At 29.8% G+C, this 27886-nt stretch overlaps 3 protein-coding genes across 3 annotated transcripts; 1 reads left to right on the forward strand and 2 right to left on the reverse strand.

Annotated features, from left to right (window-relative positions):
* Positions 1 to 1477: 1477 nt before the first annotated feature.
* LOC109799965 (heavy metal-associated isoprenylated plant protein 2) lies at positions 1478 to 2651 on the reverse strand. The gene is made up of 2 exons (XM_020360634.3): positions 2255 to 2651; positions 1478 to 2181 (listed from the first exon to the last, which is right to left on the reverse strand). Exons 1-2 carry the CDS (start codon positions 2337 to 2339, stop codon positions 1832 to 1834), a joined length of 435 nt encoding a protein of 144 aa, XP_020216223.1. The 5' UTR covers positions 2340 to 2651; the 3' UTR covers positions 1478 to 1831.
* A 5806-nt stretch (positions 2652 to 8457) lies between these two features.
* LOC145953533 (uncharacterized) lies at positions 8458 to 8859 on the forward strand. The gene has a single exon (XM_083067508.1). The coding sequence runs from the start codon at positions 8458 to 8460 to the stop codon at positions 8857 to 8859; it is 402 nt and encodes a 133-aa protein (XP_082923634.1).
* A 5795-nt stretch (positions 8860 to 14654) lies between these two features.
* LOC109801646 (S-adenosyl-L-methionine:benzoic acid/salicylic acid carboxyl methyltransferase 3) lies at positions 14655 to 27470 on the reverse strand. The gene is made up of 4 exons (XM_020362760.3): positions 27182 to 27470; positions 26311 to 26715; positions 18057 to 18311; positions 14655 to 15206 (listed from the first exon to the last, which is right to left on the reverse strand). The coding sequence occupies exons 1-4, from the start codon at positions 27254 to 27256 to the stop codon at positions 14847 to 14849; spliced, it is 1095 nt and encodes a 364-aa protein (XP_020218349.1). The 5' UTR covers positions 27257 to 27470; the 3' UTR covers positions 14655 to 14846.
* Between the last annotated feature and the right edge of the window lie 416 nt (positions 27471 to 27886).

The raw sequence follows: 27886 nt of genomic DNA on the forward strand, positions 1-27886 counted from the left end.
TTGTCACCACTAACCCTCTATCATTCACCTTAATGTATGTGTGCAATACATAAAATACAAAGTGTTATTATGAATTTTCTTAAAATATGTCGTAACAAACCGATAATATGAACCACCAAAATTGGAAAAAATTGATTATTATACGCCATTGAAAAATGATATGAATCTTGATCTCAAAAATAAATACAAATGATGCGCAAATATGACTATTGAATAGAAATTTAAGTTGCTCATTAACTAAAGATAAAGTTAATACAAAAATTATAAAAATATTTGAGTGGGGCAACTAACTACTAATAATTAATTTAAGGCTTAAATATGTTTTTAGTCCCTCAAATTTAAGACATTTATTTTTTGTCTCTCAAATTTAAAACTGTTATTTTTAGTCCCTGTAATTTTTAAAAATCTTGTTTTAATCTCTTAAGTCACCAATAACATATTTGAAAGTGACTAATTAAGACAATTATGCAATATCAACAGGATTTAATGTGATATTTTCACTAATAGAGACATCAATTAATAAATAGATTTTATGCAATAATGTTTGATAAATTTCTTAACAAAATTTGAATATAAGGACTAAAATAAGATTTTTTGAAATTACAGAAACTAAAAATAACAATTTTAAATTTAAGAGACTAAAAATAAATTTATCTTAAATTTGAGAGACTAAAAATATATTTAAACCTTAATTTAATTTAACCTTATAAAACTTTTTTTTTCTGCCATATTATTAAACTTATAGGATAAGAATTGTTATTTCTTATATATTCTATTTTTGTCCCTCTAACTCCAATCGATGTAGACCACAGATTTTTGCAATAATAAGAAAACAATGACAACAGTGAATAACAGAACATGCCGAGAATGAGATACTCTGTAGATTATAATACAACTATGAACTTGAGCACTCGATTGAACTAGTTATTATGAATCATAATTGATATTGTTTTGTTAAAACAACTGCTAATGTTTGGGAATTTCTGTCTTGTTCATTATTACCACAAGATTGATTTCGAGGCTAATTAGAAGGGACAAATTCATTCTTCGTAATTTCTTGAAGGCAGTAAGGAGTGAGTGGATCCAGAAAAAGTCGTGTGCTACCTGGTACAGAATCCGTGTTATCTCTTGCACAATTTATGATGTATTAATCAATGTTCATCTGCACTTACAGGAAGAACAATTGTCATCAAAGAGGCAAGAGGAGCTTCACTTACTCATGAAGATCTCCACAAAATGCATTATGGTTTGAGGGTTAGAGCTTTCAGACTACAACCTAAAAAATGCTGTGAAATGATTACTGTGTGAAATAAAATTACGCAAATGTTATTGTACAAGGTAAAAACTAATATTACTTGGTGTTCAGCACACTAGGTTGTTCTACACACTATATATAGTCGCTTAGCAAAAATACATGATTGATCTCACATTCGCTCGCTCGTGTATTATATGCAGGAAAATAATCAAATTTACCATATACGCACATGAAATATAGCATGCTCAAATAAATGTGGAAAAACAATAATTAGTACCCAAGAGTAAGAGTTAAAACTGTGTACCTGTTCCAAGTGTTAACACATAATTGGCAAACAAGTACTTTTTTAACCATTAACAGATACAGTCTCAACAAATCCTAAAACAAAAATAATTCTTCCTCAAAATTAGCCAACACAATTCTCTATATTTCCCCACATACTGGGCCTTTTACGTTTCTCTAGCTCCTTTTTCTGATATTTGGCTGAAATTTGAAATCTGTCCCATTCCATTTTGTGTTTCACTTTATTGTCATTTCCAGGAGAATGAGCATTGCGCAGTCGTGAGTGGTGACAAATCACAATATAGTGCAAGATGGATTGGGGTCCTCGTATCTGTTCATGTATACCACCGCTAGTGGTTGGTGTTGTGGTGGTGGATAGTAATATGGCATCTGCATATAGGGCTGATCAGGAGATTTTTGGTCTTGCTTCACTGGGTCGGGCTTCTTCTTTTCTTCGGGCTTTTTATTTTCTTGGGGTTTCTTCTGAGCATCTTGTTTGGGAGGAGGGGCCGGAGGAGGCCCAATACTCACAACTTCAGCATGTTTGCCAGCTTTCCTTATGCGAACTATTATTTCATATGGGTCTGCATCCCCTGTCACGGTCAACGTACCCTTCCCTTCATCAGCTTCAATTTTATCCACCCCTGCAATTCACTCAAAATTAAAATTCAACCCATGAAACAAATATTAAGGACTAGCTAATGTTGTCGAGGCTACCTTCAAGGGAAGAAACAGTTTTGATCAGCTTCCTTTTGCATTTCAGACAATTGATATCAACCTTCAACACCGTCTTCTTCACCATAATCACTCACCTGCTTCTGATCGCTCTACAACAGTAGAATGATAAGTAAAGAATTCAGCCGGCTTTGTGAACTTAACAACAACGTTGTTCGTTTTCAAATATTATGACTTTATAATATTTCAGGTGAACCAAACAAAGAGAAATAACAGCCCGCTTTGACAGTTTTTTCTTTTATGGTTGTTTTTCTTGAAGAATATTGGTTTTTTCTCTTGTTGGGGCCTGTGATTCTTGCATAGGTTTCTTGCGTATGTTGGTTTTGCCGTATGCGATTTGTTGCAACTTGTATTATCCTTGTAAATTGTGTCATTGCTTGAAAACGAAAGGATTGGAATTGTGCGCATAGATATCATATCATCATAGGAAATCAGAAAGCATAGTTGTCAACTTTTCAACTTAATTAGATGGAGTTACCAAGAATCCATTGGACCCAATTAGCCTATTACTCCATTTGCTTTGTAGATATTTGGTGAACCATAGTATTATATATTTATTGAAGTTGTCAAATATGCTAACGTCAATCAACAGTTGTACCAAAAGTTTTTTCTTGTTTTCACAAGTCAAATATAATAAGAAATTAAATAATAACTTCCCTTATCCGATAAAATGAATATTAATAATTGTTGTGAATAATTAATTTTATCCGGACTCACAAAAGTGATGAAATAGACATCTACTATGAAGGGAAGGAGCTCCCGAAACATGCCGACAAGAAGACAGGACTTTAGAGGGCCCAAAAGCACAAATTAAGTATTTTTTTTTGGGCCCGGAACGGGCCGTTCCAAGGTCCAGAACGGGCCGTTCCAAGGCTCCAAAAAGGCCAAAAACCCTAATTTGGAACGGGTTGTTCCGAAATTGGAACGGGTCGTTCCAATATTGGAACGGCCGTTCCTAAAACGGAACGGGCCGTTCCTACATCTGGAACGGGCCGTTCCATGGCTGTTCCGGTCTAAAAAATTGGGTGTTATTCTCAATGCTGGAACGGGCCGTTCTGATTTCAGAACGGGCCGTTCCAGTATACGAATTTTTCATACAACGGCCATGTCCAGAACGGCCGTTCCGATTTTGGAACGGGCCGTTCTGGACCCCTTCCCGAAGTCTATAAATAGACAGCTGGGGCTCATTTCTCCAGGAGCTGAAAAATTTCGTCCAGTACTCTTCAGAGCTCGAAATTTTTTTCTCTCTCTTCCCCCTCTCTTTTGTATTTCTTAAAATCTGTGAGACACTTCTGTAGTGTGAAAGGTAGCCAAAAAGTACCTTCTTGATCATCATATTCAAAGATTCAACTCATTTGGTATTGTTTCTTCTCTTAATTTTTCTTTTATTTATTTATTTATTATTATTATTTTATTTTTGTTTGTTTGTTTATTTATTTTTGCTTATTGTTTGTATATAGTGAATACGATTTGTTGCCTTTAAGATTATTATTTTAAAAAAATATTTAATATACGACCAATAATAATGTTAATTGAATAACATTTTTATCTTTAACATTATTAGGTCCTGGGGTTTAATGACTAGTCATTTGCTAGCTTAAACTCTCATATATGAAATTTCTTTCTAAAGAGTAAAGATCTGTTGCAACCAATAACGTTAATTAAATAGCATTTCTATTTTTATCGTTATTGGAGGGATTTATTGATTAGCCATTTGCTAACTTGGATCCTTGTGCAAAATCTATTTCTTTAAATAAAAATATAAACATAATTTTTCTTATGTACATTTATTTTTATGGTTAATGATATTAATTGAGTAGAACTTCTACCCTTTAATATCATGTAAATCATAAAAGTTAATATAATACTTATTCATTGTCCTACACTTTAAAGATATTTTAGTATCAACAAATAAAATTCAATAACATGGATCGAATAACAATTCTATCTTTCATGTTATTGGAAGGGTTTATTGATTAGCCATTTGCTAACCTAAATCCTCATGATTTTTTTTAAATAAAAAAAATACAAAAGAAACATCTCTCATATTAAAAAAAAAAGATATATGTATGTATACACATTTTCGAGGAATAAAATAAATGTTTATAAATTTATATAATTTTGCGCAATTAATTAAAGGTACTGTTTTTACGGGCGTTGTAGGGTGCTAATACCTTCCCTACACGTAATCGACTCCCGAACCCAACTTTAATTTTAAAGATTATCTTTTAAAGGGTTTTCCAATGTTTTTCCCTTGAAATAAAATATTGGTGGCGGCTCCATTGAATATAACAATGTTAGCGTTATCCCGTCGTGATCCCGGTTACGACAGATGGCGACTTCACTGGGGAAGTTTGAGAGTCAGGCCTTATTAAATTAATTGCGCAAAATTATGAATTTATAAATATTAATTTTTTCCCTTTCCTTTTATTTTATTTTTTATTTATTTATTTGTTTTTTTATTTTTGTTTGCTACGCATGTGTTGTTTGAATTTAAGTTTAAATTATAGTTTTATTTATTTTATTTGCATCTCTACACCCACTAACACTTGTACCTCACACACTTTGGACTCTATACCCGAGCCTGTGCGAGCATAGAAGAGAAAGTGGCTTGATGACTGTTATTGAGGGGCTTGATGCTCACTTGACCGTTGTTGAGTCACTACTCAGGTTGTTACTAGTAGCATGGGTTAATCATATTGAGAGGGTATGTTCCCTACTTGTGATTGGTTCATGCGCTAGGTCCTTATTTATATGATAAGGGCAACCTGGGGACCAATAATTCTTGAGAAGTTTTTAGATCCACCCACAAAACCATGCACTAATAGGTGGACTTAATGACCTTCCAAAGTAGGGTGTTAACCTTAGAAATTTTCCTTCCCTAGGTTTACCGTAATAGGTCACATCGCAGTACTCTCTATCCCTCTTTTGATATATGTTCATACTAACAAAAAAAATATGTTATACATTCATGCATCATAAATTTATATCCAATATCAATTTTTTAGGTTGCTTTTCTTGCCTAAAATAAATTTTTTAATAAATAAAGGATAGATGATAAAAAGTCATGCATACATTCATATTAGGGGCATAGTAAGTCACATTTTAATTAATTCTTCATCTCATTTTTTTTCTTTTCTTTTAAACCTTAAAATAATTGATAGTATTCAATATGGAGGGAATTCAAAATCATACGAGCAATGCATCAGTGTTAAGCAAGAGTATTAGGATAAATGTGCTAAAAAAATGATCTCCAAAGGGTAGGTAAGATCTGCTAAAATAATAGCACATTTGACTTGATAACTTGTTTTAGACATCATTTATTGAGGAGAGAATTCTCCCTTGAGTGATTGTTAATCACATTTTGATCTTGAAATGATTGATCCTTGTTTGAAAATGTGGTTCGTACTGCTGCATTGCTAGTAAGATGACCTTATCCATTGAGGAGTGAATGCTCCCTTGAAATAAGTGTCAACTGTTGTATAACCTAAGAGATTTTGCCTCTAGCGTTAAGATATGGGGAATCACTCTTTAATTTGAATACAAAACCAATATTTTCAAAAAAATTAAATAAATAATAATAATAATAAATAATAATAATAATAATTTGTGTCTTCTTTTTCTTTTATACTCATAAAAATTTTCTTTGTATTTTGAAAGCAATAAAGCAAAAAAACAAAGTGTTTCCTCGGCATCGTTATAGAACACGCTCTCAGGCCAAGATCATGGATGAGATGGAGGAACGCAACGAAGAAATGAGAAATGATATCAATCAACTGAAGGAACAAATGGCCCAAATTATAGAGATGTTGCAATCTATACAAGTGAAAAACATGGAAGGGACCCCTGCAGTAGCTAGAGGAGAATCATCAACCTCTCCTGCGTATACACCTGGCTTTACCCCAGCCCCAGCACAACCATTAACTCTACATCTTAACAATCCCGACCAACATGTTGACCCTCCAGAGGTCCAATGGCCACAATATGGCCTTCCGCCCAACTACACACCTCCAACAATCATGGATCCTTCGGATAAGCACCAACCATTGGTGAACCAGCCGCCTAAACAAATGCCACCAACCCAACATGAGGTTCCACTCATGAATGCCACCTCTTACAAACATCAAGTTCCCTACCAAGCCCAAAATTCTAATTTCACCAACCAAGGGAATCCTCACCAAACTTCTGGGGGATATCAACCAACCTCAGGAATTGAACATGTTCAGTCTAGCGAAAAGTTACAAATGCTAGAAGAGAGGCTAAAGGTTGTGGAAGGAGGTAGCTATGATATTGGTGAAGCTGTCGATCTTTGTTTGGTTCCAGACATAGAGTTCCCCCAAAGTTCAAAGTTCCTGAATTTGATAAATATAAAGGAACAAGTTGTCCAAAGAATCACATGACCATGTACTGCAGAAAGATGGCAGCGTATGCTCGCAATGATAAGTTTCTTATTCATTGTTTTCAGGATTCTTTAACTGGGGCAGCTTTAAATTGGTATATGCATCTTGAACGGGCCTATATCCGCTCCTGGAAGGATTTAGCTGATGCTTTCCTTAAACAATATAAGTATAATCTTGACATGGTTCCAGATAGGTTTGAACTACGTAACATGTCTAAAAAAGATGGTGAAACGTTTAAGGAATATGCTTAGAGATGGAGAGAAGTGGCAGCACAAGTGGAACCTCCTTTGTCTGATAGAGAAGCAGTAGCCCTGTTCATTGATACTTTACAAGCACCGTTCTATGATAAAATGATTGGGAATATTTTATCAAATTTCTCTGATATAGTCATCATCGGGGAAAGGATTGAGAATGGCATGAGGAGTGGGAAGGTTGCGGTTAACTCTATTGAAATAGCTGGTTTAAGAAAATTTTCAAATGGTGCAGGAAAGAAAAAAGAAGGAGATACAAATGCAGTGACATTCAACTCCCCTTGGTCACCTAACAACCAACCTCCTTATCTCTATACCCCTCACATGGTCTACCCAAATATCACTACCGTCTCACCACATCCTCAACAACCTATCCATCAAGCTCTGCAAGCTTCACCCACAATACCTACCGCACGACCACCTCAATCTACCCAGCCATGGAACCAAAATTCTAACCATGTGAGGTCACAAAATACCCAAGATCGGAAACCAATTGAGTTTGACCCTATCCCTATCTCCTATACTGACTTGTTCCCTCTCCTACTACAAAATTCACTAGTAGTACGTTGCCCAATGAAGCCCATAGAACCACCATATCCTAGCGGATACGACGTTAATGCCAAATGTGATTATCATGCGGGAGCTATTGGTCACTCCATTGAAAATTGCAGGGCACTAAAAACCAAGGTACAAAGTTTGACTAAGGCTGGGTGGTTAAACTTTAAAGAGGACAATCCTAACATTGGAAATAACCCTCTACCAGGTCATGGAGGGCCGACAGTTAATTCTATTGAGGAGAGTAGATGGGGTCCCTCTCAGTGATCTGTGAGAAAGCTTTTGGTGTGATGGGTTTGAGTTTCCAAACTCAATAGCTATTGTTGAGCAAGACTCTTGCGAGAATGAACATGCTAGTCTGGTTCACGCTTGTCCACTGAACGTGGAACTTAACAATTGGGAGATTGTCAAGCTGCCTGTTGGTTTTTAATTCAAATTTTAAGTAATTTTCTTGTAATGTCAGTCTTATTGCTCTGCCCAAGGCTTTAAGATTTATTTCTTTAAATAAGGGCTCATGCATTTCCTTTTAAATGTTAAATAAAATGCATTCATTCTTCCTTCATCTCTTGCCTTTTCCTTTCTCCCTAATCTCTTTACCAATCTTTTTCTAACTTTAAAGAATGCGAAAAAATGTGCTCGAAAGTGATAATGTTAGTGTTGCATCAGATAATTTTGATTGTGCAGTTAATCAGACTTGTGAGGAAATGGAAAATGATTGCTCTAAATACTAGATGTATGCTGATAACATCAATGCTTTACCAAATTTTCTTAATGTTTTCTCACCACCTTGGACATTTTCAATGTGGGGAATGGATTTTATTGGCCCTATTGAGCCGAAAGCGTCAAATGGACATCACTTCATTTTGGTTGCTATTGACTATTTCACCAAATGGGTTGGTTGAAGTCGCTTCATATGCCCATGTGACTCAAAATGTGGATTGCAAAGTTCATCAAAAGGGAATTTATTTGTCATTACGGTATGCCAAGCAGAATCATCACTGATAATAGAACCAACTTAAACAACAAGATGATGACAGAATTAGGTGTTGACTTCAAAATTCAGCACCATAACTCTTCCCCATACCGCCCAAAGATGAACGGGACAGTTGAAGTAGCAAACAAGAACATCAAGAAGATCATTCAGAAAATGGTGGTGACATACAAAGATTGGGATGAGATGCTTCCATTTGCTTTACATGAGCAGCAAACAAGAATATCAAGAGGATCATCAACTGGGGCAACCCCATTTCCCTTAGCTTATGGGATGAAAGCAGTCCTTCCAATTGATGTTGAAGTTCCATCTTTGAAAGTATTAACGGAAGCCAAATTAGGAGAAGCAGAACGTGTCCAAACCAGTTTGGATCAAATTAAATCTCATTGAGGAGAGAATGTTAAATGCAAATTTTCATTTATACAAAAAAAAGGCTCGCTAGATTGAAAACTCGAAAGGGCAATCTAGGCAAAAGTTAGAGCGACCCGCTAGATTGAAAACTTGAAAGAGCAATCTAGGCAAAAATTAGGGTCAACAACAAAAAAAGGAGGCTCTCTAGATTGAAAACCCAAAAGGGCAATCTAGGCAAAAGTTAGAGCAACTCACTAGATTGAAAACTCAAAAGAGCAATCTAGGCAAAAATTAGGCTAAAAAAAACACAAGAAAAACGCTCGCTAGATTAAAAACCCGAAAAGGCGATCTAGGCAAAAGTTAGAGCGACCCACTAGGTTGAAAACTCGAAAGAGCAATCTAGGCAAAAATTAGGGTCAACAAAAAAAAAAAAAGTTGGTTAGATTGAAAACCTGAAAAGACGATCTAAGCAAATTCAGAGCGACATGCTAGGTATCAATTGGGGCCAGACACGGCAGAGAAAAACAAACTGGGGCAATTACATTGAATTATCCTCTCAAGTTTATTGGCGAGCAATCAAGGTTATTGAAGTGTAGTACTAGCATTGTTCATCTAGAAAGTATCATTCACATAACAATTACCTCCTATTGCTACCCTTGTACATATTTGTCATTCTTGTCATACAATGACTTCCTTTGTAAACACATTCTTACTCTCTTAAATAAGATTATCCTACCTCTTTGTTGCCAATTCTTTTTGCATTTTATGATAATATACTGAAAGAAAATGCATGTTACATCTAAAAAAGGAAAATTCAAGGCATTACAAATTATTTTTATGGGTTTTAAAAACCACAGTATGCTTGATAATTTCTTGATAAATGTTACCAAGCGCAACCAACAGGATAACGTTGTTTCAAATCATAAGTGCTTACAACAGCTTGAGGGTAACCCACAGGAAGTAGCCAACTATCATTCAAGACGAAAGTATCCAAAGACCTCGCTCATCCATGATCCTTGACTGTGTGTCACGATGAGGAATTTCTGAAAAATAAAGCAAAAGCAAAAATAAAAACGAAAATAAACAAAAGTTTAAGTCTTGAAAGATGTGTCTCATAACATGCTTTTTGCATCACATCACATTTCATTTGCATCTCTTGCTTCCTAGAACTTATGACGTAGAGTTTTTAGGCTAAGCACTTACTTCATATATGACTTTCTTTTTAAGCCCAGTATCTGCCTGGCACCAATTACATTTTTCTTTTAAAGCCCAGTATCTACCTGGCACAAGTTGCATTTTTCTTTTTAAAGCCCAGTATCTGTCTGGCACCAATTACATTTTTCTTTTTAAAGCCCAGTATTTGTCTGGCACCAATCACATTTTTCTTTTAAAGTCCAGTATCTGCCTGGCACCAGTTATATTTTTCTTTTTTTAAGCCCAGTATCTGCCTGGCACCAGTTACATTTTTCTTTTTAAAGCCCAGTATCTGCCTGGCACCAGTTACATTTTTCCTTTTAAAGCCCAGTATCTGCCTAGAACCAGTTATATTTTTCTTATTAAGCCCAGTATCTACCTGGCACAAGTTACAATTTCTTTTGTATAAGTCCAGTACTTACCTGGCACAAGTTACAATTTTCTTTGTATAAGCCTAGTATTTACCTGGTGCGACCCATCGACTAATCCAGCACAAGCATTTGGTCGATCCAATATCAACATTCAATCAACCCAGCACCAGCATTTGATTGAATTGGCACCAACAATCGGTCGATACAGCACAAGCATTCGACCACTCCAGCAGTAGCATTCAGTCTATCAACATTCAATCAATCCAGCACCAGCATTTGATTGAATTGGCACCAACATTCAGTCGATGCAGCACAAGCAGTTGACCACTTCATCAAGCACAAGCATTCAACTACTTCAGCATAAGCATTCAGTCGATCCAGCACAAGCATTCGACCACTCCATCAAACATTGACATTCGGTTGATCAAGCACAAGCATTCAACATTAACATTCGAATGATCCAGCACTAGCACTTCATGATTCCAACATAACATTCTAGCATTTGACTAGCTTCAAGCAAAAGCATTGAATCTTTCAAGAACTTACTTCATCAACAATAGCTGGATAAAATTAATTCACATCTTTATTTCTTTCTTATCATAAATGATCTAAATTACCTTATTTAGATTATTTAATAAGAAATAAATAAAGAGGGGCAACTGTGAATAATCAATTTTATCCGGACTCACAAAAGTGATGAAATAGACATCTACTATGAAGGGAAGGAGCTCCCGAAACATGCCGACAAGAAGACAGGACTTTAGAGGGCCCAAAAGCACAAATTAAGTATTTTTTTTTTGGGCCCGGAACGGTCCGTTCCAAGGTCCAGAACGGGCCGTTCCAAGGCTCCAAAAAGGCCAAAAACCCTAATTTGGAACGGGTTGTTCCGAAATTGGAACGGGTCGTTCCAATATTGGAACGGCCGTTCCTAAAACGGAACGGGCCGTTCCTACATCTGGAACGGGCCGTTCCATGGCTGTTTCGGTCTAAAAAATTGGGTGTTATTCTCAATGCTGGAACGGGCCGTTCTGATTTCAGAACGGGCCGTTCCAGTATACGAATTTTTCACACAACGGCCATGTCCAGAACGGCCGTTCCGATTTTGGAACGGGCCGTTCTGGACCCCTTCCCGAAGTCTATAAATAGACAGCTGGGGCTCATTTCTCCAGGAGCTGAAAAATTTCGTCCAGTACTCTTCAGAGCTCGAAATTTTTTTCTCTCTCTTCCCCCTCTCTTTTGTATTTCTTAAAATCTGTGAGACACTGCTGTAGTGTGAAAGGTAGCCAAAAAGTACCTTCTTGATCATCATATTCAAAGATTCAACTCATTTGGTATTGTTTCTTCTCTTAATTTTTCTTTTATTTATTTATTTATTATTATTATTTTATTTTTGTTTGTTTGTTTATTTATTTTTGCTTATTGTTTGTATATAGTGAATACGATTTGTTGCCTTTAAGATTATTATTTAAAAAAAATATTTAATATACGACCAATAATAATGTTAATTGAATAACATTTTTATCTTTAACATTATTAGGTCCTGGGGTTTAATGACTAGTCATTTGCTAGCTTAAACTCTCATATATGAAATTTCTTTCTAAAGAGTAAAGATCTGTTGCAACCAATAACGTTAATTAAATAGCATTTCTATTTTTATCGTTATTGGAGGGATTTATTGATTAGCCATTTGCTAACTTGGATCCTTGTGCAAAATCTATTTCTTTAAATAAAAATATAAACATAATTTTTCTTATGTACATTTATTTTTATGGTTAATGATATTAATTGAGTAGAACTTCTACCCTTTAATATCATGTAAATCATAAAAGTTAATATAATACTTATTCATTGTCCTACACTTTAAAGATATTTTAGTATCAACAAATAAAATTCAATAACATGGATCGAATAACAATTCTATCTTTCATGTTATTGGAAGGGTTTATTGATTAGCCATTTGCTAACCTAAATCCTCATGATTTTTTTTAAATAAAAAAAATACAAAAGAAACATCTCTCATATTAAAAAAAAAGATATATGTATGTATACACATTTTCGAGGAATAAAATAAATGTTTATAAATTTATATAATTTTGCGCAATTAATTAAAGGTACTGTTTTTACGGGCGTTGTAGGGTGCTAATACCTTCCCTACACGTAATCGACTCCCGAACCCAACTTTAATTTTAAAGATTATCTTTTAAAGGGTTTTCCAATGTTTTTCCCTTGAAATAAAATATTGGTGGCGGCTCCATTGAATATAACAATGTTAGCGTTATCCCGTCGTGATCCCGGTTACGACAATTGTAAATGAGCTTGTAGTTATTGATGAGAAAAGTTCTTCGTCACATAATAAGATCACTTGCACGTTCAAGAATTTTAAACGAAACACATCCATATTTTATTTCTTGACTCTCTATATAGAGCAGAATTGTAATACAAAATTTAAATCATATAATTCTCCTAAATAAAAAAAATAGGAAACAAATTCTTAAAAAATATCAAAACAAATAAAAATATGTAAATCTAAATAATATCCTAAAGATTACAAATTTCTAATATATTTCCTTAAATATTCACTCACTCAATTTATTTGAAATTTGAATTATTTTTCCAATAAATCCTCCCTTAATTAAAATTTATAAATAACTAATTGATAAAAAATATTTATCTTCTCAAAACTTATCCTTCCAAGTTGCAAAGATTCTTTTCATTCTTTTGTCCTTACAATATCAAATGTTTTTTCTTGTATACTTTGCATCCTCATTTTGAACCAACATACCTGTAATCTTGTGATGTCAACTCTCCCAATGAAATTACATTAGTTGCAGTAGAAGGTACATATCTCATATTTTCAAAAGTTTGGATGATACCATTGTGAAGTTTCATTCTCACAGTCTCGATGTCTTAAACCTCCATTTTTCCACCATTTCCTAACTTGAATTGACCAAACTCACCATTAATTTTTAGAGTATGAAACATTGTTTGATCTCTACAAATGTGTTTTGAGGCAGGTGAATCCATTATCTATTTTGATTTAGCAACTTTCCTAGTAGTTGCCAAATAGACATCATCATCATCATCATGAAGGTTTTGGATTACATTAGCTTGGGAGTTGTCATCATCTCCCCTCATAATTCTCAATTTTTGAAGATCTTTTCTCATTTCTCTACACATTGATTGCACGTGACTTTTCTTTCCACAATAGTAACATTGCGCATTACTCATATCTCGTTCTAAATGTGATTGAAAATTTGATCTTCCTCTATATCTATCTTGTCTCCATGAATTATTTCTCCCTTGCTCAGAATGTTGCACGACTAGTACATGACTTTCAATATCAATATTCTCATTTTTCATCATTCTCACATTTTCTCTTAAGAGCAGATGTCACTTCATCTAATGATGTTTTTCCTACAAGCAACGTCTGAACTAAAGATTTATAGGACTTTGGTAGTGAAACCAACAATAACACTGCTTGCTTTTCATCAGAAATTTTGTTCGTTAACATTTAACAATTGACATACCAGCTGATTGAAATGATTAATGTGATCATGAAGATTTTTCCCATCTTCATTTTGAGTTGATACAACTCCATTTTCAAACATAGGCGATTGGTTAACGACTTAGACGCATGAATGCTCTCAAGCTTCTCCTACAAGGCTTTTGGTGTTGTCTCCTTTAACACGTTGCACTTGATCTCAAGAGTAAGAGCTAACCGAATTGTGTTCACGGCCTTCATTTGGATTTGACTCTATTTTCTTTCATTGATAGTATTTGACTTTTCATCTTTCAAAGCTTGATCAAGACCTTGTTGCACTAAAATATCTTGAATGATACATCGCCAAATCATAAAATTTGTCTTACCATCAAATAAAAGTATCTCAAATTTTTGTATGTTCCCTGTCATAGCTATGATATCACTAATGAGAAAAACTCCTCCTCACATAGAGTAGAATTGTAATACAAAATTTGAATCATATAATTCTCCTAAATAAAAAAAATAGGAAACAAATTCCTAAAAGATATCAAAACAAATAAAAATCTATAAATCTAAATAATATCCTAAAGATTACAAATTTTCTAAAATATCTCCTTAAATACTCATTCACTTAATTTATTTAAAATTTAAATTATTTTTTCAACAATTATAACCGATATAGATGTACTCAATAAAACTTGTATAAGGTAGAAGATTAGAAGTTATTTTTCTGGTAACGATATTAGTTATCATAATTTCCACAAATCACAAGTAATACAAGCCAAGGGTTCAACATAATAAGCACAATTAGTTTAAGATACAACTTCCTAGTTAAATAAATACTAGGGTAAACACACAACAAACTAGTTACAGCAGGGGTAAACGCACAACAAGAGTGATGAAGAGAGTTTTTCGGTGTTTGTTTTATTGAGAAACCACAAATATATATGCTGCAGGGTAAACACTGAGCAACTTCTTACTCAAGTTGTTTTAATCATCGATATGCTGATATTAACAAATCCGGTCTTCTCCTTAGCCATTCGTTCAATTAAGATTTCTTGATACCTGCCAAAAACATCTTCAATGATAGCTTTTCCAAAGTGACTGACCAGTAAAGGTTCTGCTACGGCCCTCATGCACTTTGTAACGTCGTAACTAACATTAGGCAGTTCTGAATCAAAAACATTCCAGTTATCGCAGCCATTCCAAGGTACTTCAAATACCTCCAAAGCTGTAATGCTGAATGAACCTTCTTTTTTAACCTCCATTTCCACTTCAGATGGGGATGGTGTGTACTGAGGGATGTTGAAACTGTCTATTTGCTCTTCTTTTATAATTCCCTGTAATTAAGACCGACAAAAATATTTTCATATAATTTTCTCTAATCAAATTTAACTATTAAGTTTTAACGAATAATTAATGATATTTATCATATATCAGTGGGTTGAAAAGATTTTATATTTCTATATTTATTTAAATATATTTAAAAATTACCAATATTTATGTTTAGTCTCTAAATTTTAAAATATTAAATTCAAGTCTTCAATTTATAAGAATAATTCATTTTAATATATTTTTTATTATTTAAAAATTTAGGATAAGACAATCCAAAAATTACATACACATAAATAGATAATTGTTTTTATATATAGATAGAGTTTAAAGGTATTTAAGAACTATTAATATTTGTTAAATTAATCAGTGTTGTATTTAATCTTCTAATCTCAAAATTTTAAAATTAAGGGGGGTGTATTGGATTAGGATTTTAAAGGACTTTTTTAGTGAAAAAAAATCCTGCGGATTTTAAAAGACTTTGCAAGATTTTCATGACTTTTAAGATTTTGTAGGATTCTACAAGATTTAAAATCAGGATTTTAATTGATTCTACATGACTTTTAAATCAGGATTTTAATGGATTCTGTGGGATTTTGTAGAGTTTTGACATTTGATAAGATTTAAAAAAAAATTCATACATTCAAATTTAAAAAGAGTCAAAGATAAAAATAATAAAAAAAACAATAATGTCTAGATAAATAATAATAATAATTCTCCATAATATTCTATCATCTTTTTATAGCATCCACTATCAATTGTAACAATTCATCGAAATCCTCCTTGGTTCAAGCTTCATAGTTTTCTTTCTCTTTTCCTTTTTCTTTATTATTTCTATGTGAATCTCCCATTTGAATTACTAAAATAATATATGTTGAAAACTAGTTATATAAATAATTATGGATAAGAGACAAAATCAATAAAATTATATTATTATTTTTAGAAGCACACCAATTATACAAGATCGAATATATCTTGGCTATCCAAATGGATCAAATATCTCAATCATTATAAAAAAAATGTAAAAACGAAAATATAAAAACAAAAGATAATTTTTTATATAAAAAAAAATCAGTATATTCGATACTGAGAAAATATTTAGATATATAATCTTTTTATATAAACGGAAGTATTTAGATATAGAGAATATATATATATATAGTTATATATTATATGATAATTTTTAACGATATTTATAAATGTAAATTATTCTAACAAATATTTTAACAATATTTCATTTTTTAAAAAATAAGCTAATGAAGGCATAAATCCTAAACCCTAAAAAATTAGATATTGCAATGTCTTGTGTTAATTTTCTTTTTTAAAAATATTAAAAAAATCTTAATTTCACAATATAAAAATAAAAAGAAAAATTCATAGTAAAAAAAATAAAATAATTGTTGAGTCATGAAAGGAGGGATAAAAGTAACAAATTCAAGGGAATGAGAGAGTTCGCAGTTTTTATGCTAAGAGGGTTCTTCCCCCAACTAAGATCCATTTTCATCTCATTCTACTCACAGAAACCCTAACAAATTCATCTTATATATATATATATATATATATATATATATATATATATATATATATATATTTAGAGATTATGATATCAATTTCATCTTTCACCTTTTTCTTTTCTTGACGTGTGTTATAAAAAAATTACCACTTAAAAGTTAAAATTTCAAGCATTTTTTTTGTTATATAAAGGAACAAATTCAACTACATAGAATAAAATAAAGCAAGTCAATTAAAGAGAACGAACAGAAAAATAGAGCAAGTTAATGACACTATCATTTACATATCAGAGTTTCACAAAATAGGAGAATGAGATGAGAACAGTACTACAATATTATATATGAGCAATGAACAATAATGTAGTATTATTAGTAGAGAAAAAATGGAGAAGACAGGAGCATAGAAAAAAAAAAAGATGAAAAACTCACTTGAAAATTATTAAAACACTTGAAAAATCACTTCAAACAATCCTTCAAAATCCGTTGGGTTTGGATGGGATTGTTTTATGAATCTGATATTTATAGATAACACTAGAAAGTCCTTTAAAATCCCTCTCACACAACAATCCTTTAAAATCCTTATATTTTTGAATACCAATGGATTGTTTTTAAGTTGTAAAAGTCTCAAATGAATACCAGTGGATTTTAATGGACTCTTTAAAAAATCTTGAAAATCCAGATTGAATACCACTGGATTGTTTTTAAGTGACATAAAATCCTGATTGAATACCAATGGACTTTTTTACTCAAAAAAAGTCTTTTAAAATCCTACGAAATCCTAAACCAATACACCCCCCTAAGTCTTGAGTTTATAAGAATAGTTAATTTTTATATTATATTTTATTATTTAAAAATTTAAAGATAAAATAAAAAATTATGTACACAAAAATAGAAAATTATTTTTATATAGATATAAATAAATAAAAACAGATTTTATATTTTACATTAAACTTATTAATTTGATGTTAATTAGGCCATCATTGGTTTGATCATATACAAAAAAAAAAAAAAGAGAAAAAATATGTTAAATAATACAAAGAAAATTCAGTTTATTTATTTAGTTAAATGGACAGCTAACAATATATTATTTTTTTCTAACAAATCTTTTTTATTAGTTAAATTTTTATTAAAAACCATATTTTTCCTTTTCATTCCTTCGTCTATATATTTTTAAAAACTCTCAAACATATAACAGTACATAGTGTATAGTAGACATTTTTTTTGTGATTGGATCTATGTTATTTTGTTAGTGAATAACTTTTTTTTCTTCTTCTCTCATTTAAACTACAAATTGAATAAACAAGTATTGGATTATGATAAAAATTATTCGATATATATACATTGTACCTTGCAGAACATATCATTAAGAGCCATGGCCAAAAGTTCCCATATATAGCAACACTCTCTGCTAGATGGATCATCGCTTCTTCTTCCCAAGATTGTGAGAACCATACGACCTCCTTTAACGATTTCTTCTGCACGACACTTGAGAAACAGCGAGAAATCTCTTTGAAATTGCTCGTAATAAGCCCTAAGAACGTTGATGGGACTTGAGCTAGCCATGTAAATATTCCCCTTATTGCTCTCTACGCCTCCAGGAACCTAATTAATCATCAACAAACAATAATTATTTTTATCACCCATCTATAATTATTTTCTCACTCCTATATAAGATGTATTTTAAAGATATTTATTACAATTTTTTATATAATAAATTGATTTTATTGTGAAAATATTTCTTAAAAAACTTTTAGTATGTTTATTTAAAAATTTGGGAAAAATACAATTTAAACAAATCAGATTTCGGATTTTTTTTAAAAGTTACACTGAATTTCCTTTAGAAAAAAAAACCTCTAATCATAATTACTTCATAAAGTAAAAAGTATTTTTTTGTAATTAAAATTCTATAAAATACATTTCTAATTTACATGATTTTTTAAAATATATTATTTTTAATACGTTCTTAAAATCACTTTTTTTTCTTCTTAAAATTTAACCAAAAGGACTAAATGACCATATAATTAAAGAACGGGACTACGTTTCCAAAATCATAATAGTAAGAGGAGCATGACCACATACAATTTTATTTACTTATTTTATGGTCATAAATACTTGTGTATGTGTTTGAAATTAAGAATTTAAATATAGAAATAACTTATGATATATCTATATAAAGTGTTTTTAGCGTGTTTCATGATGGCTTGTGAAACAACTTATGTTTTGTGTAAAAACAACTGAACCTTTATTTGTCTTTCTATTATAAAAACTAACTTATACATGTGAGTACAATTATATAATAAGTATTTATTCAATAAGACTAACAAAAATGCATATCCAAACGTCCTTATTAAAAACTACAAAATTTTATAGGTCCCATTTCTTATTAATTTAATAAATCTTATTCATAATTCTTAATATTTAATAAATTTTAACTAAATAAAAAATATTCAATGTAATAATTATATTATGTGAAAAATGTTCTAGTTGTTTTCACTTTCCATCAACTTAAATCTTGTTAAATTTTATATTTCTTGAGTTATATATATTAATACTCAAGAAAATAAAAAAAAGATAACATAACGACAAGTCATAATGTATTGAGTATAATTAAAACTTTTTAATTATTTAAGGCCGTGACTAATATAAAGTTATTGAGGTTGTTTCCTAAACTCAATCATTTGAGGTGTCAAAAGTCTTTCAATATTTTTTTTAAAAAAATATTAATCATTAATTTTAATTATTAGACAATAAATTTTAATGTGGTGATATTTATTTTTTGTTGCTATTTTCAATAGTAAAATTATGTAACTTCTCACTACAAAAAAATTATCATATATATAGTGACATTTATCTTATAATGATATAAAAATTGTTACTAAAAAATATTTTTACCTATACAGTAAATATAATACATGTTAGTATATTGTTCAAAAAAGTGTGAGTATGTATAGGATATATTAACACATAAAATATGTTGTTAAATTTCGTTCAAAATCAACACTAAAATTATATGTCATATATATATATATATATATATATATATATATTATACTTATAGTGATATTTTTTGTATGTCATTGTAACATTTCTTATAGTGTGGATTCATTTAAAATTATAAGAAAATATTTTTGCAAATGATTTCCACTTAACAAAAAAATGACTATTGAAAATAAATATAAAGACACTGTGAGAAACATTCGATCTATAGAAAAATATTTGAATAAAAATACAAACGACGAGATCACACATTCAATTTATAATTCTTTTGTATTGATTATTTATGTACATATTAGATTAATCTGTATTTTTTTAATAGAGCCAATTTGAATAACTTTTAGATTGAGTCCTTGTTAACTTTTTTCTTAATCTATAAATTTTAAAACTTTATATGTTATAGTATTAGAAGAAGAAAAAAACCATATTAATCTTGAAAATATTTTAAATTTTGGAGAGCATTCTAACATTGATAGCTTGATTTATTTTAAAAAAAGAAAATAAATTATATTTCCCTCTATTGATATACAAGAATATCACACTGTTTCGTCATGTGTTTATAAATACACTTTTCTTAATAAATTTTAGTATACGACACTTTACTCTTTTTTTTTTAAATTTTTTTTACAGTTATCTTAGATTCCATTTAAAAAAAAAAAAAAAAAACGTTGCCAAAAAAATCCTTTACAGTAACACTCTTAAAAATGCAAGTGTATAGTACACTACCATCTTTCTTTGTGTCAAAACACACACACACAAATATATAAATATATATATATATATATATAATAAAATATAAATATAAATATATATATATATATAGTAAAATAAAATTAAGCACAAATATTTTGGTAGTATTTAATTGATGTTATAAATATAGTGATTTTACAAATATTTAAATAAATTGATACTTTTCTCATATAGCATTAATGAATAAATTTAATGTTGATTTATATATAATGTAAAATAATTTTACACAGTAATCAAATCATAAATCATATATAATTTATAGTAAATTATTAACTTTATAATAATAAATAAGTAAAAAAGTTATGTCAACACTAATATATAATTAATTGAAAATATAAAATTACTTTATACTCTTAATGAATATATTTATTAAATAAACTATATAATTAATTTTAATAATATTATTAAATATAGTGAATTTAATAAATGCAATGCTTATATATATATATATATTAAACGTAAAATTATTTAAATGAATACATTTATGTTAGAAATCTATTATTCAATAAATGTAAATATTATAAAATTTAATATTATATATATGATTTGATATGATTTATTTTTTTATTATTAAAAAAACTGGTATACCAGAAATTAGAAATTATACTTTTCAAAAGTGTGCATGGAAACAATACCTCAAACAATTGTGGATGTCCATGAAAATTGTGTAACACCCTAAATTTTTTAAAATTATTAAAAATAATATTTTGATTAATTAAAAGAAATTTTATAAAACCATTTTAAAGACTTTTAATAATTATAAATATTTTTAATTAAATAATAAATAGTGCAAAAATTATTTTGTATTTTTTGATTATAATTGTTTATATATTTTATTTTAATTATAATTGTGTTGGAAAAATATATTTATTTTATATATTATATATTTATTAATTACTATATTTTGTTATATACCAAAACAATTATTTGAGTTGGGAGAAATATGTTTATTTGATATATTATTTATCTTTAAGTTTTAATATTTGAGGGAAAAGAAAAGAGAACTATAATTAAAAAATTATTGAAGGGTTAACTATGAATTAATTTTTTAAAAAAATGGGTTATGATGGTTCTTTTATTTTTAGACTTCACATTTTTCATATTATGCGTAAGCTCTAAAGAATCGAAAGGAGAACCAAACCTTGTAGGAGTACACCTCGGAAATCCACGTCCATTTTTTAGCATTCATCAAGATAAAGAGGGAAAGTGAATAGTCTTGCTTTGGGTGTGGGATGTGTGCTGGGTAGTGAGATTGACCATCAATCCCTTCTCTATTGCTTATAATGTATGAAAGGAATTTTTCCAATTAATTGTATGAATTAATCACCTATACACTGTCAATGTAAAGTTTTTTACACTAGCTAGCAACCAATCAGATTTGTTAATAGTACCTTTTTTATTTCAATTTAATTAAATAAACAAATAACATGACACTATTAACAGATCTGATTGATTGTCAGTGTAAAAAAACTTTACACTAGCAGTGTATAGGTGATTAACTCTAATTGTATTGTGTGTTTTTGTTCTTTTATGTGATTCCTCGTTATTCTATTTGATGTTGTGTATTTGTTTATGCTTTCAATTTATTGATTGAGCCCATAATTGTGAGTTTTTGAGTGCTTGTAGTTTCTGTAGAAAACCTTTGATTTATAGAGTAATGTGAAAATTGATGTTAATTGCATGAATATGCGAAGTTGAAGTTGTATTTGAGTAATTGATAATATAATAGAGTAATATTAAGCTTTAATTCTGATTTTTACCGATTGGTTTCAAGTTTTTGGATTTTGGGTTTGTATTGTGTAACTTTCACAGAATTTGTAAGTTTTCCTCAAACTAATATCACGTCGGGCATCCTTGGACCGTCGTGGATGCCATTTGACGTAGTTATTGCAAGGTTTCACACTGAGCATGATCTTAGTCATGTCAGGCATAGGTGTGGCTAGGGATGGCAATGGGGCCCCATGGGGGCGGGTAATAGTAAATCCGTCCTCGCCCCGCTAGATGAAAATTGTCCCCATACCCACCCCATATCCGCGCGGGTATCCATTGAGCGGGTATCCATGAATTTCTTGAATACCCACGGATATCCATGGATATTTATAAATTTTTTAAGAAATTAAAAAAATTATATTACAAATAATTTTAAGTCTATATTTAATATCATTGAAATATTAAAAATAAAAATTTAATATTAATTTTGAACTTGTATTTAACGTTAATTTTGTTGAAATAATAATAAAAATGTAAGATAATCAATGACTTAAAATATATCAATCTCACAAGTAAGTTAAAGTCTCATCACCAAGTTACAATAATTCAATCTCATAATTCCAAACGAAAGTAAACAATTTAAAATACATAAATTTTATTGGTCCAATCAAAGCTAGAAAATTAATCAAATTATATCCAATATAATTCTATAACATGCTTAATACATGTTAGTAACTTCATCAACCTTACTTTTGTAAGAAAATAAGACGAGAGAGTGTAGTTTTAGGGTTATGTGGTACAAGAATAATTAGGATATTTAAGAAATATTATTAAACGGGTACCCGCAGGTATGGATATCATCATACCCGCCCCGCCCCCCGCCCCATTTATAAACGGGTAAAAAATTATCCGTCCCCATTATCTGCGGGTACCCAATTAACCTATCCATTTATTATCCGTAGCGAATTTTACCCACAGATACCCGCGAGTGCGGGTATTTTTGCCATCCCTAGGTGTGGCAGAGAGGTTGTTGTCCTTTCCCCGTCAAGTACTAAGAACATCACGTTGGACGTGATATTGTTAGAACCAAGTTTTGTGATCTTTATAAGAATTGTAGTCCTAGATGTTAGCTTTTTAATGTTGTTATAATCACCTAAAAAGGAAGATTAGAACTCGAGTTATGATCAAATTAATGAACAAATGTCAGACTATCAGATTTAAGCTGTAACGTTGTGATTTTTTATTTTTAAAAATAGTAAATGATTAAGTTATGAAAATGTAGTTTGTGATGGTGATGATGAATAACTTTACCCTTTAAGTTTTTGGTCTTATAAATGATTTGAGATATGTAAATCAATGTCTACAAAAGATAAATCATGAGAAAAATCAATTGTTAATAAGTTATGATATAAATTAAATTTTAACGACTTGATGTATTTTGATGATAGCGATGTTTAAAAACTTAATGTGTGATATTGATAAGACTACTAGACCAGTCAAGCTATTGATATATTTAATTTTTTTGTGACGTTGATCTCTTAGTAACATATGATTAGACGATCCTATAACGATTTTATCTTAAGGTGTATCGGGTGATGTTGTGTAATTTTTATGTTGAACTACTAACGTGTAATCGATCATTGTACTAATAAATGATGATAACTAGTTATAGTATATGAGTATGTTAGTGATGTGTTCGTTTATGTTATTGATTGCTAATATTTAATTGATATAATTGAATTGTTAATTGTTATATTGAGAATAATTGATTATTATATGTCTTCAACCTTAGTATCGATTTCACAAAATAACAATTTTTTCTAATTACAAAGGAGTAAATCATATCATATATTTGATATATATATATATATATATATATATATATATATATATAATATCACAAATTATATTTTAAATTCTTATTTTATTATATATTTTAAATAACTTTATCAATTGAGTGAATTGATAATTTAGTAAGTTACCAATATTTTAGTATATATTTAATTTATGATATATTTTTTAAAATCTTAAAAAGAATATTCTTTAGTGGTATTAAGCTAAATAGAATATATTATATATTTTAACATAAGAGATGAAGGATAATGTAATATACTTACATCTTTGAAGGGATAAAGTTGTACTTTATTCTTTCTTTTTTTATTTATCGAAATAATAGTAATAGCACCAAGGTTCAAACCTAAGAGCTTGTGCATCTATCCCAACCTCTCACAATTAGGCCAACCCTATAGTGGTTCTTTATTCTACCTTTTAATTAACATAAGAAGAAAGAATAGTGTAATATATTGTTAAGAAAGAGAAGAGTAATTTACTTTAATGATATGTAAGTTAAATAAACTAAATTATTTATTTTAATAAGAGTAAAAAATAATATAATACTCGCATTTGCATATCTCATAATTGGGAGAAGATAGTAATTTACTTGTTAAAAATGATGAAAGATATTAAAAATAAATGTAAGCAAAAGATCATATTAATGTCCTATTATAAAACACACACACTCATATATATATATATATATATATATATATGAGTTTTGTGTGTGTTAGATTTTAAGAGTAAATTTACTTATACTTACTTCATTCAATAATTTAAAAGATTTTAATGTGTCTACAAATTTTTTTAAAAATAAAATTATTTAGTACTTCATATCATTAATTTAAATTGATAGACAATCATAAAAATATTTTATATGTTGATTTAAATTAATGAAACTAAATATCAAATAGTTTTCAAATCTCTTAGAAATTTGCACACTTGATCTCTACAATATTAGTTAAAATTTTTTAATTTAATGATTAAATCGTTAAAATTTGATGTAAAATATGAATTATTAAGAAAATTAAATTTAAATAGACTTACTATTTATGTATATGATCCCTTTAATAACGCTATCTTATGACACTTGTAAAAAATAAATGTTAATATAAAAGAAATTATATGATGTTAATAAATGTCCTATTAATTAATGACACTTGTCCTATCATAAAACACACTTTGTTAGAAACAAATGTTAATAAAATAAGTTTATATATATATATATATATATATATATATATATATATATATATATATATATAAATAGATAGATAGATAGATATAGAGACAGAGGGGGAGAAGAGGGTTAAAATGACACTGTTGTAACTTTTACCAACTATTACATCACTCGATAACTTTTAATTAAATGTGAACTTTTTCAAAAATTATCGTTAGGTTGAAAATTTTTTACTCTTAGATCTTATATACAAAATTTTATATTAATCGAAGATGATTTGATACTTCATTCTTATATAACAAAATTGACATAATATATACATTTCAAGATATATTAAAATATCAATATTTTGATTACCTTCAAATTATTGTTCAATTTTAAAAAAAATTAATATACATATACAAAATGATATGCAATTATAATTCAACTGTTAGATTAACAAAATTCATATTTAATTAAAAATTATTAAGTAGTGTAATAATTGATCACAGTTATATCAGTGTTATTTGAATCTTACTTAATAGCAACCCAAACTCCCCCAAAAACAAAGTAAACTATATATAAATTGATAAGTTTTTTTTTAATTGAAAAGTTAAAATTAGGCATAGATAGGATCTTATGAAAAGTTAAAGTCAAATTATTATCCTTTTCTATTATTGAAATAACAAATTGTTTATCTCATTTAAATACAAATTCGTATAAAAAGATATAAAATATAACAAAAATTATATTTAATTTCAAATCTTACCTAATAAAAATAAAAATTTAACAAATTAAAAAGATAAGTTGAGACCTTTAATTTGATCCAACCTATACTTATTAATGATTGAAGCGAATGAAATCACACAACACACCAAAGAGAAAAATCAAGACTTTATACTATCTAATCTGATTTTTTTAATTGTTTTAGATTAGTTGATTAAATTTATTCGAAACTTGATCACCTTCAAGAAAAATTATGTTCTAACTAGGTAGATACATACTGATAGAAATTTTTGGAATTTAGAGAGGTAAAAGGAAAAAAGATTTTTTTTTTCTGGGGTTAGTCTTTAACCCAATAAACTGAAAATAAAAATTGTGTAGGACAAAAAATAAGGAGGGAGAGAGAAATGGTGTATGATATTAAGAGTATACCTTGGATAGCCATTGAAGGCTGTAGGAGGAATGGACAAAATGCAAACTTTTGCTGGGAAAGATTCTACCATAAAAAGAACCGGGAACCCCATTGAAAAAGCACGAACCAGTCCAAGCGTGTATTTCATTACTCAGTTTCTGTTTGAAGCTATCAAGGGACTTGAAGATGCTGTTAAAATCGTTCCCGGGGAGATCATTCATGAAGAACTGGTATTCGGGAGACTTATGATTCAGTTCTACACAAAGCTTTTCCACCGATTTTATAACTTCAGATATCACAAAGAGTGTGTTTGGCCCACAAGAACATCCCAAGTCCGCAATTGCTAGGTGTCTCGGCACCATGCTGCGGTAGAGGCTGCTTATGGCTTCTTCTCTCATACCCTCTGTCAAAGCAATCGCCTTTTGCTGCAGTAATATTCATTCTGAGTTCCAACCAATGCCATGATATAACAGTACAAAGGAATTGTTCCACATAAATAATAATAATAATAATAATACAAAGGAACTAGTATGTTTGTATTACACTGGCCATGGTACACAAATTTTCTACGTATACGTACCAAAGGAATTCGGCCTAGTGGAATCATGCAAAAACAAGGTATAAAAATACTATCACAAGAAAGTTTTTGTCTTGATTCTTATGAAAAGCACCTCCTTAAGGAGAAGCTTTATCCATGCTACTGTAATCTCCACTGTAAAGTTTCCTCTCTGCACAGTTTTGTTTTGTTTTTTCCTCTGGGTATAGCTTTTTGCTATTATATATCAAAGTTTCTTAACCTTGCTAATATTTGTCTTAATATGAACATACAATTACCGGTGCAACAGAGAGAAAAAGAGGGATGATTTTACTTGTTATTACAATCATATATACCTGAAGTAAGGAGTTGTTTGCATAGCTTGTTTCTCCGGTGCCTCCGTTCATGTGCAGTACTTGTGTCACTTCCATTCTTGTTTTTCTTTTACCGTTTCTCTCCTTTCTCAAGTATTTTCTATATTTCTTTTCATTGTAATCAAACCCGTATAGCACACTCACGTATATATAGAAACATGGATATCTGTAAGTCGATTAAATTTAATCTTTTCTATATTTCCTTTTAAAAATATAATCTTGCTCTTAATTAATGCATGATGATCTCATTTATTTATTATTTTGGCTAACTGATTTAGCACTTGTGCTATGCTTAAAAAATCTCCTAAGAATAACAAGCCATTAAAATTATTGTTGTTACGTTTAGCACACAATAAGTGCATGTGGATTCTTATCCACAAACCTCAAACATAGATAAAGAAATAATTATCTATTATTTTTATACATTTTAACATGAAAAATTACTAAAACATAAATCATCAACGAGAATCTAAATACGCACTAAATTAAAAATTAAAAAATATAGTAAACAAAAAGAAATGGCCCGATCACCTCAATTGATTGAAAATGCATATACAAGTGGGGTTTCTATGAATAAAAAAATAGAGAATTGAAACCTGATCAGTGAATAACAATTTTTTTAATTCATAAAAAAATTAAAGTTAAAAGAATTTGTTAGTCTCAAAAATTGTAATTTTTGTTCAAATT

Source organism: Cajanus cajan, chromosome 11 (assembly GCF_000230855.2).
Source record: "Cajanus cajan strain Asha chromosome 11, NIPB_CcT2T_4, whole genome shotgun sequence".
Taxonomy (NCBI): Eukaryota; Viridiplantae; Streptophyta; class Magnoliopsida; order Fabales; family Fabaceae; genus Cajanus; species Cajanus cajan.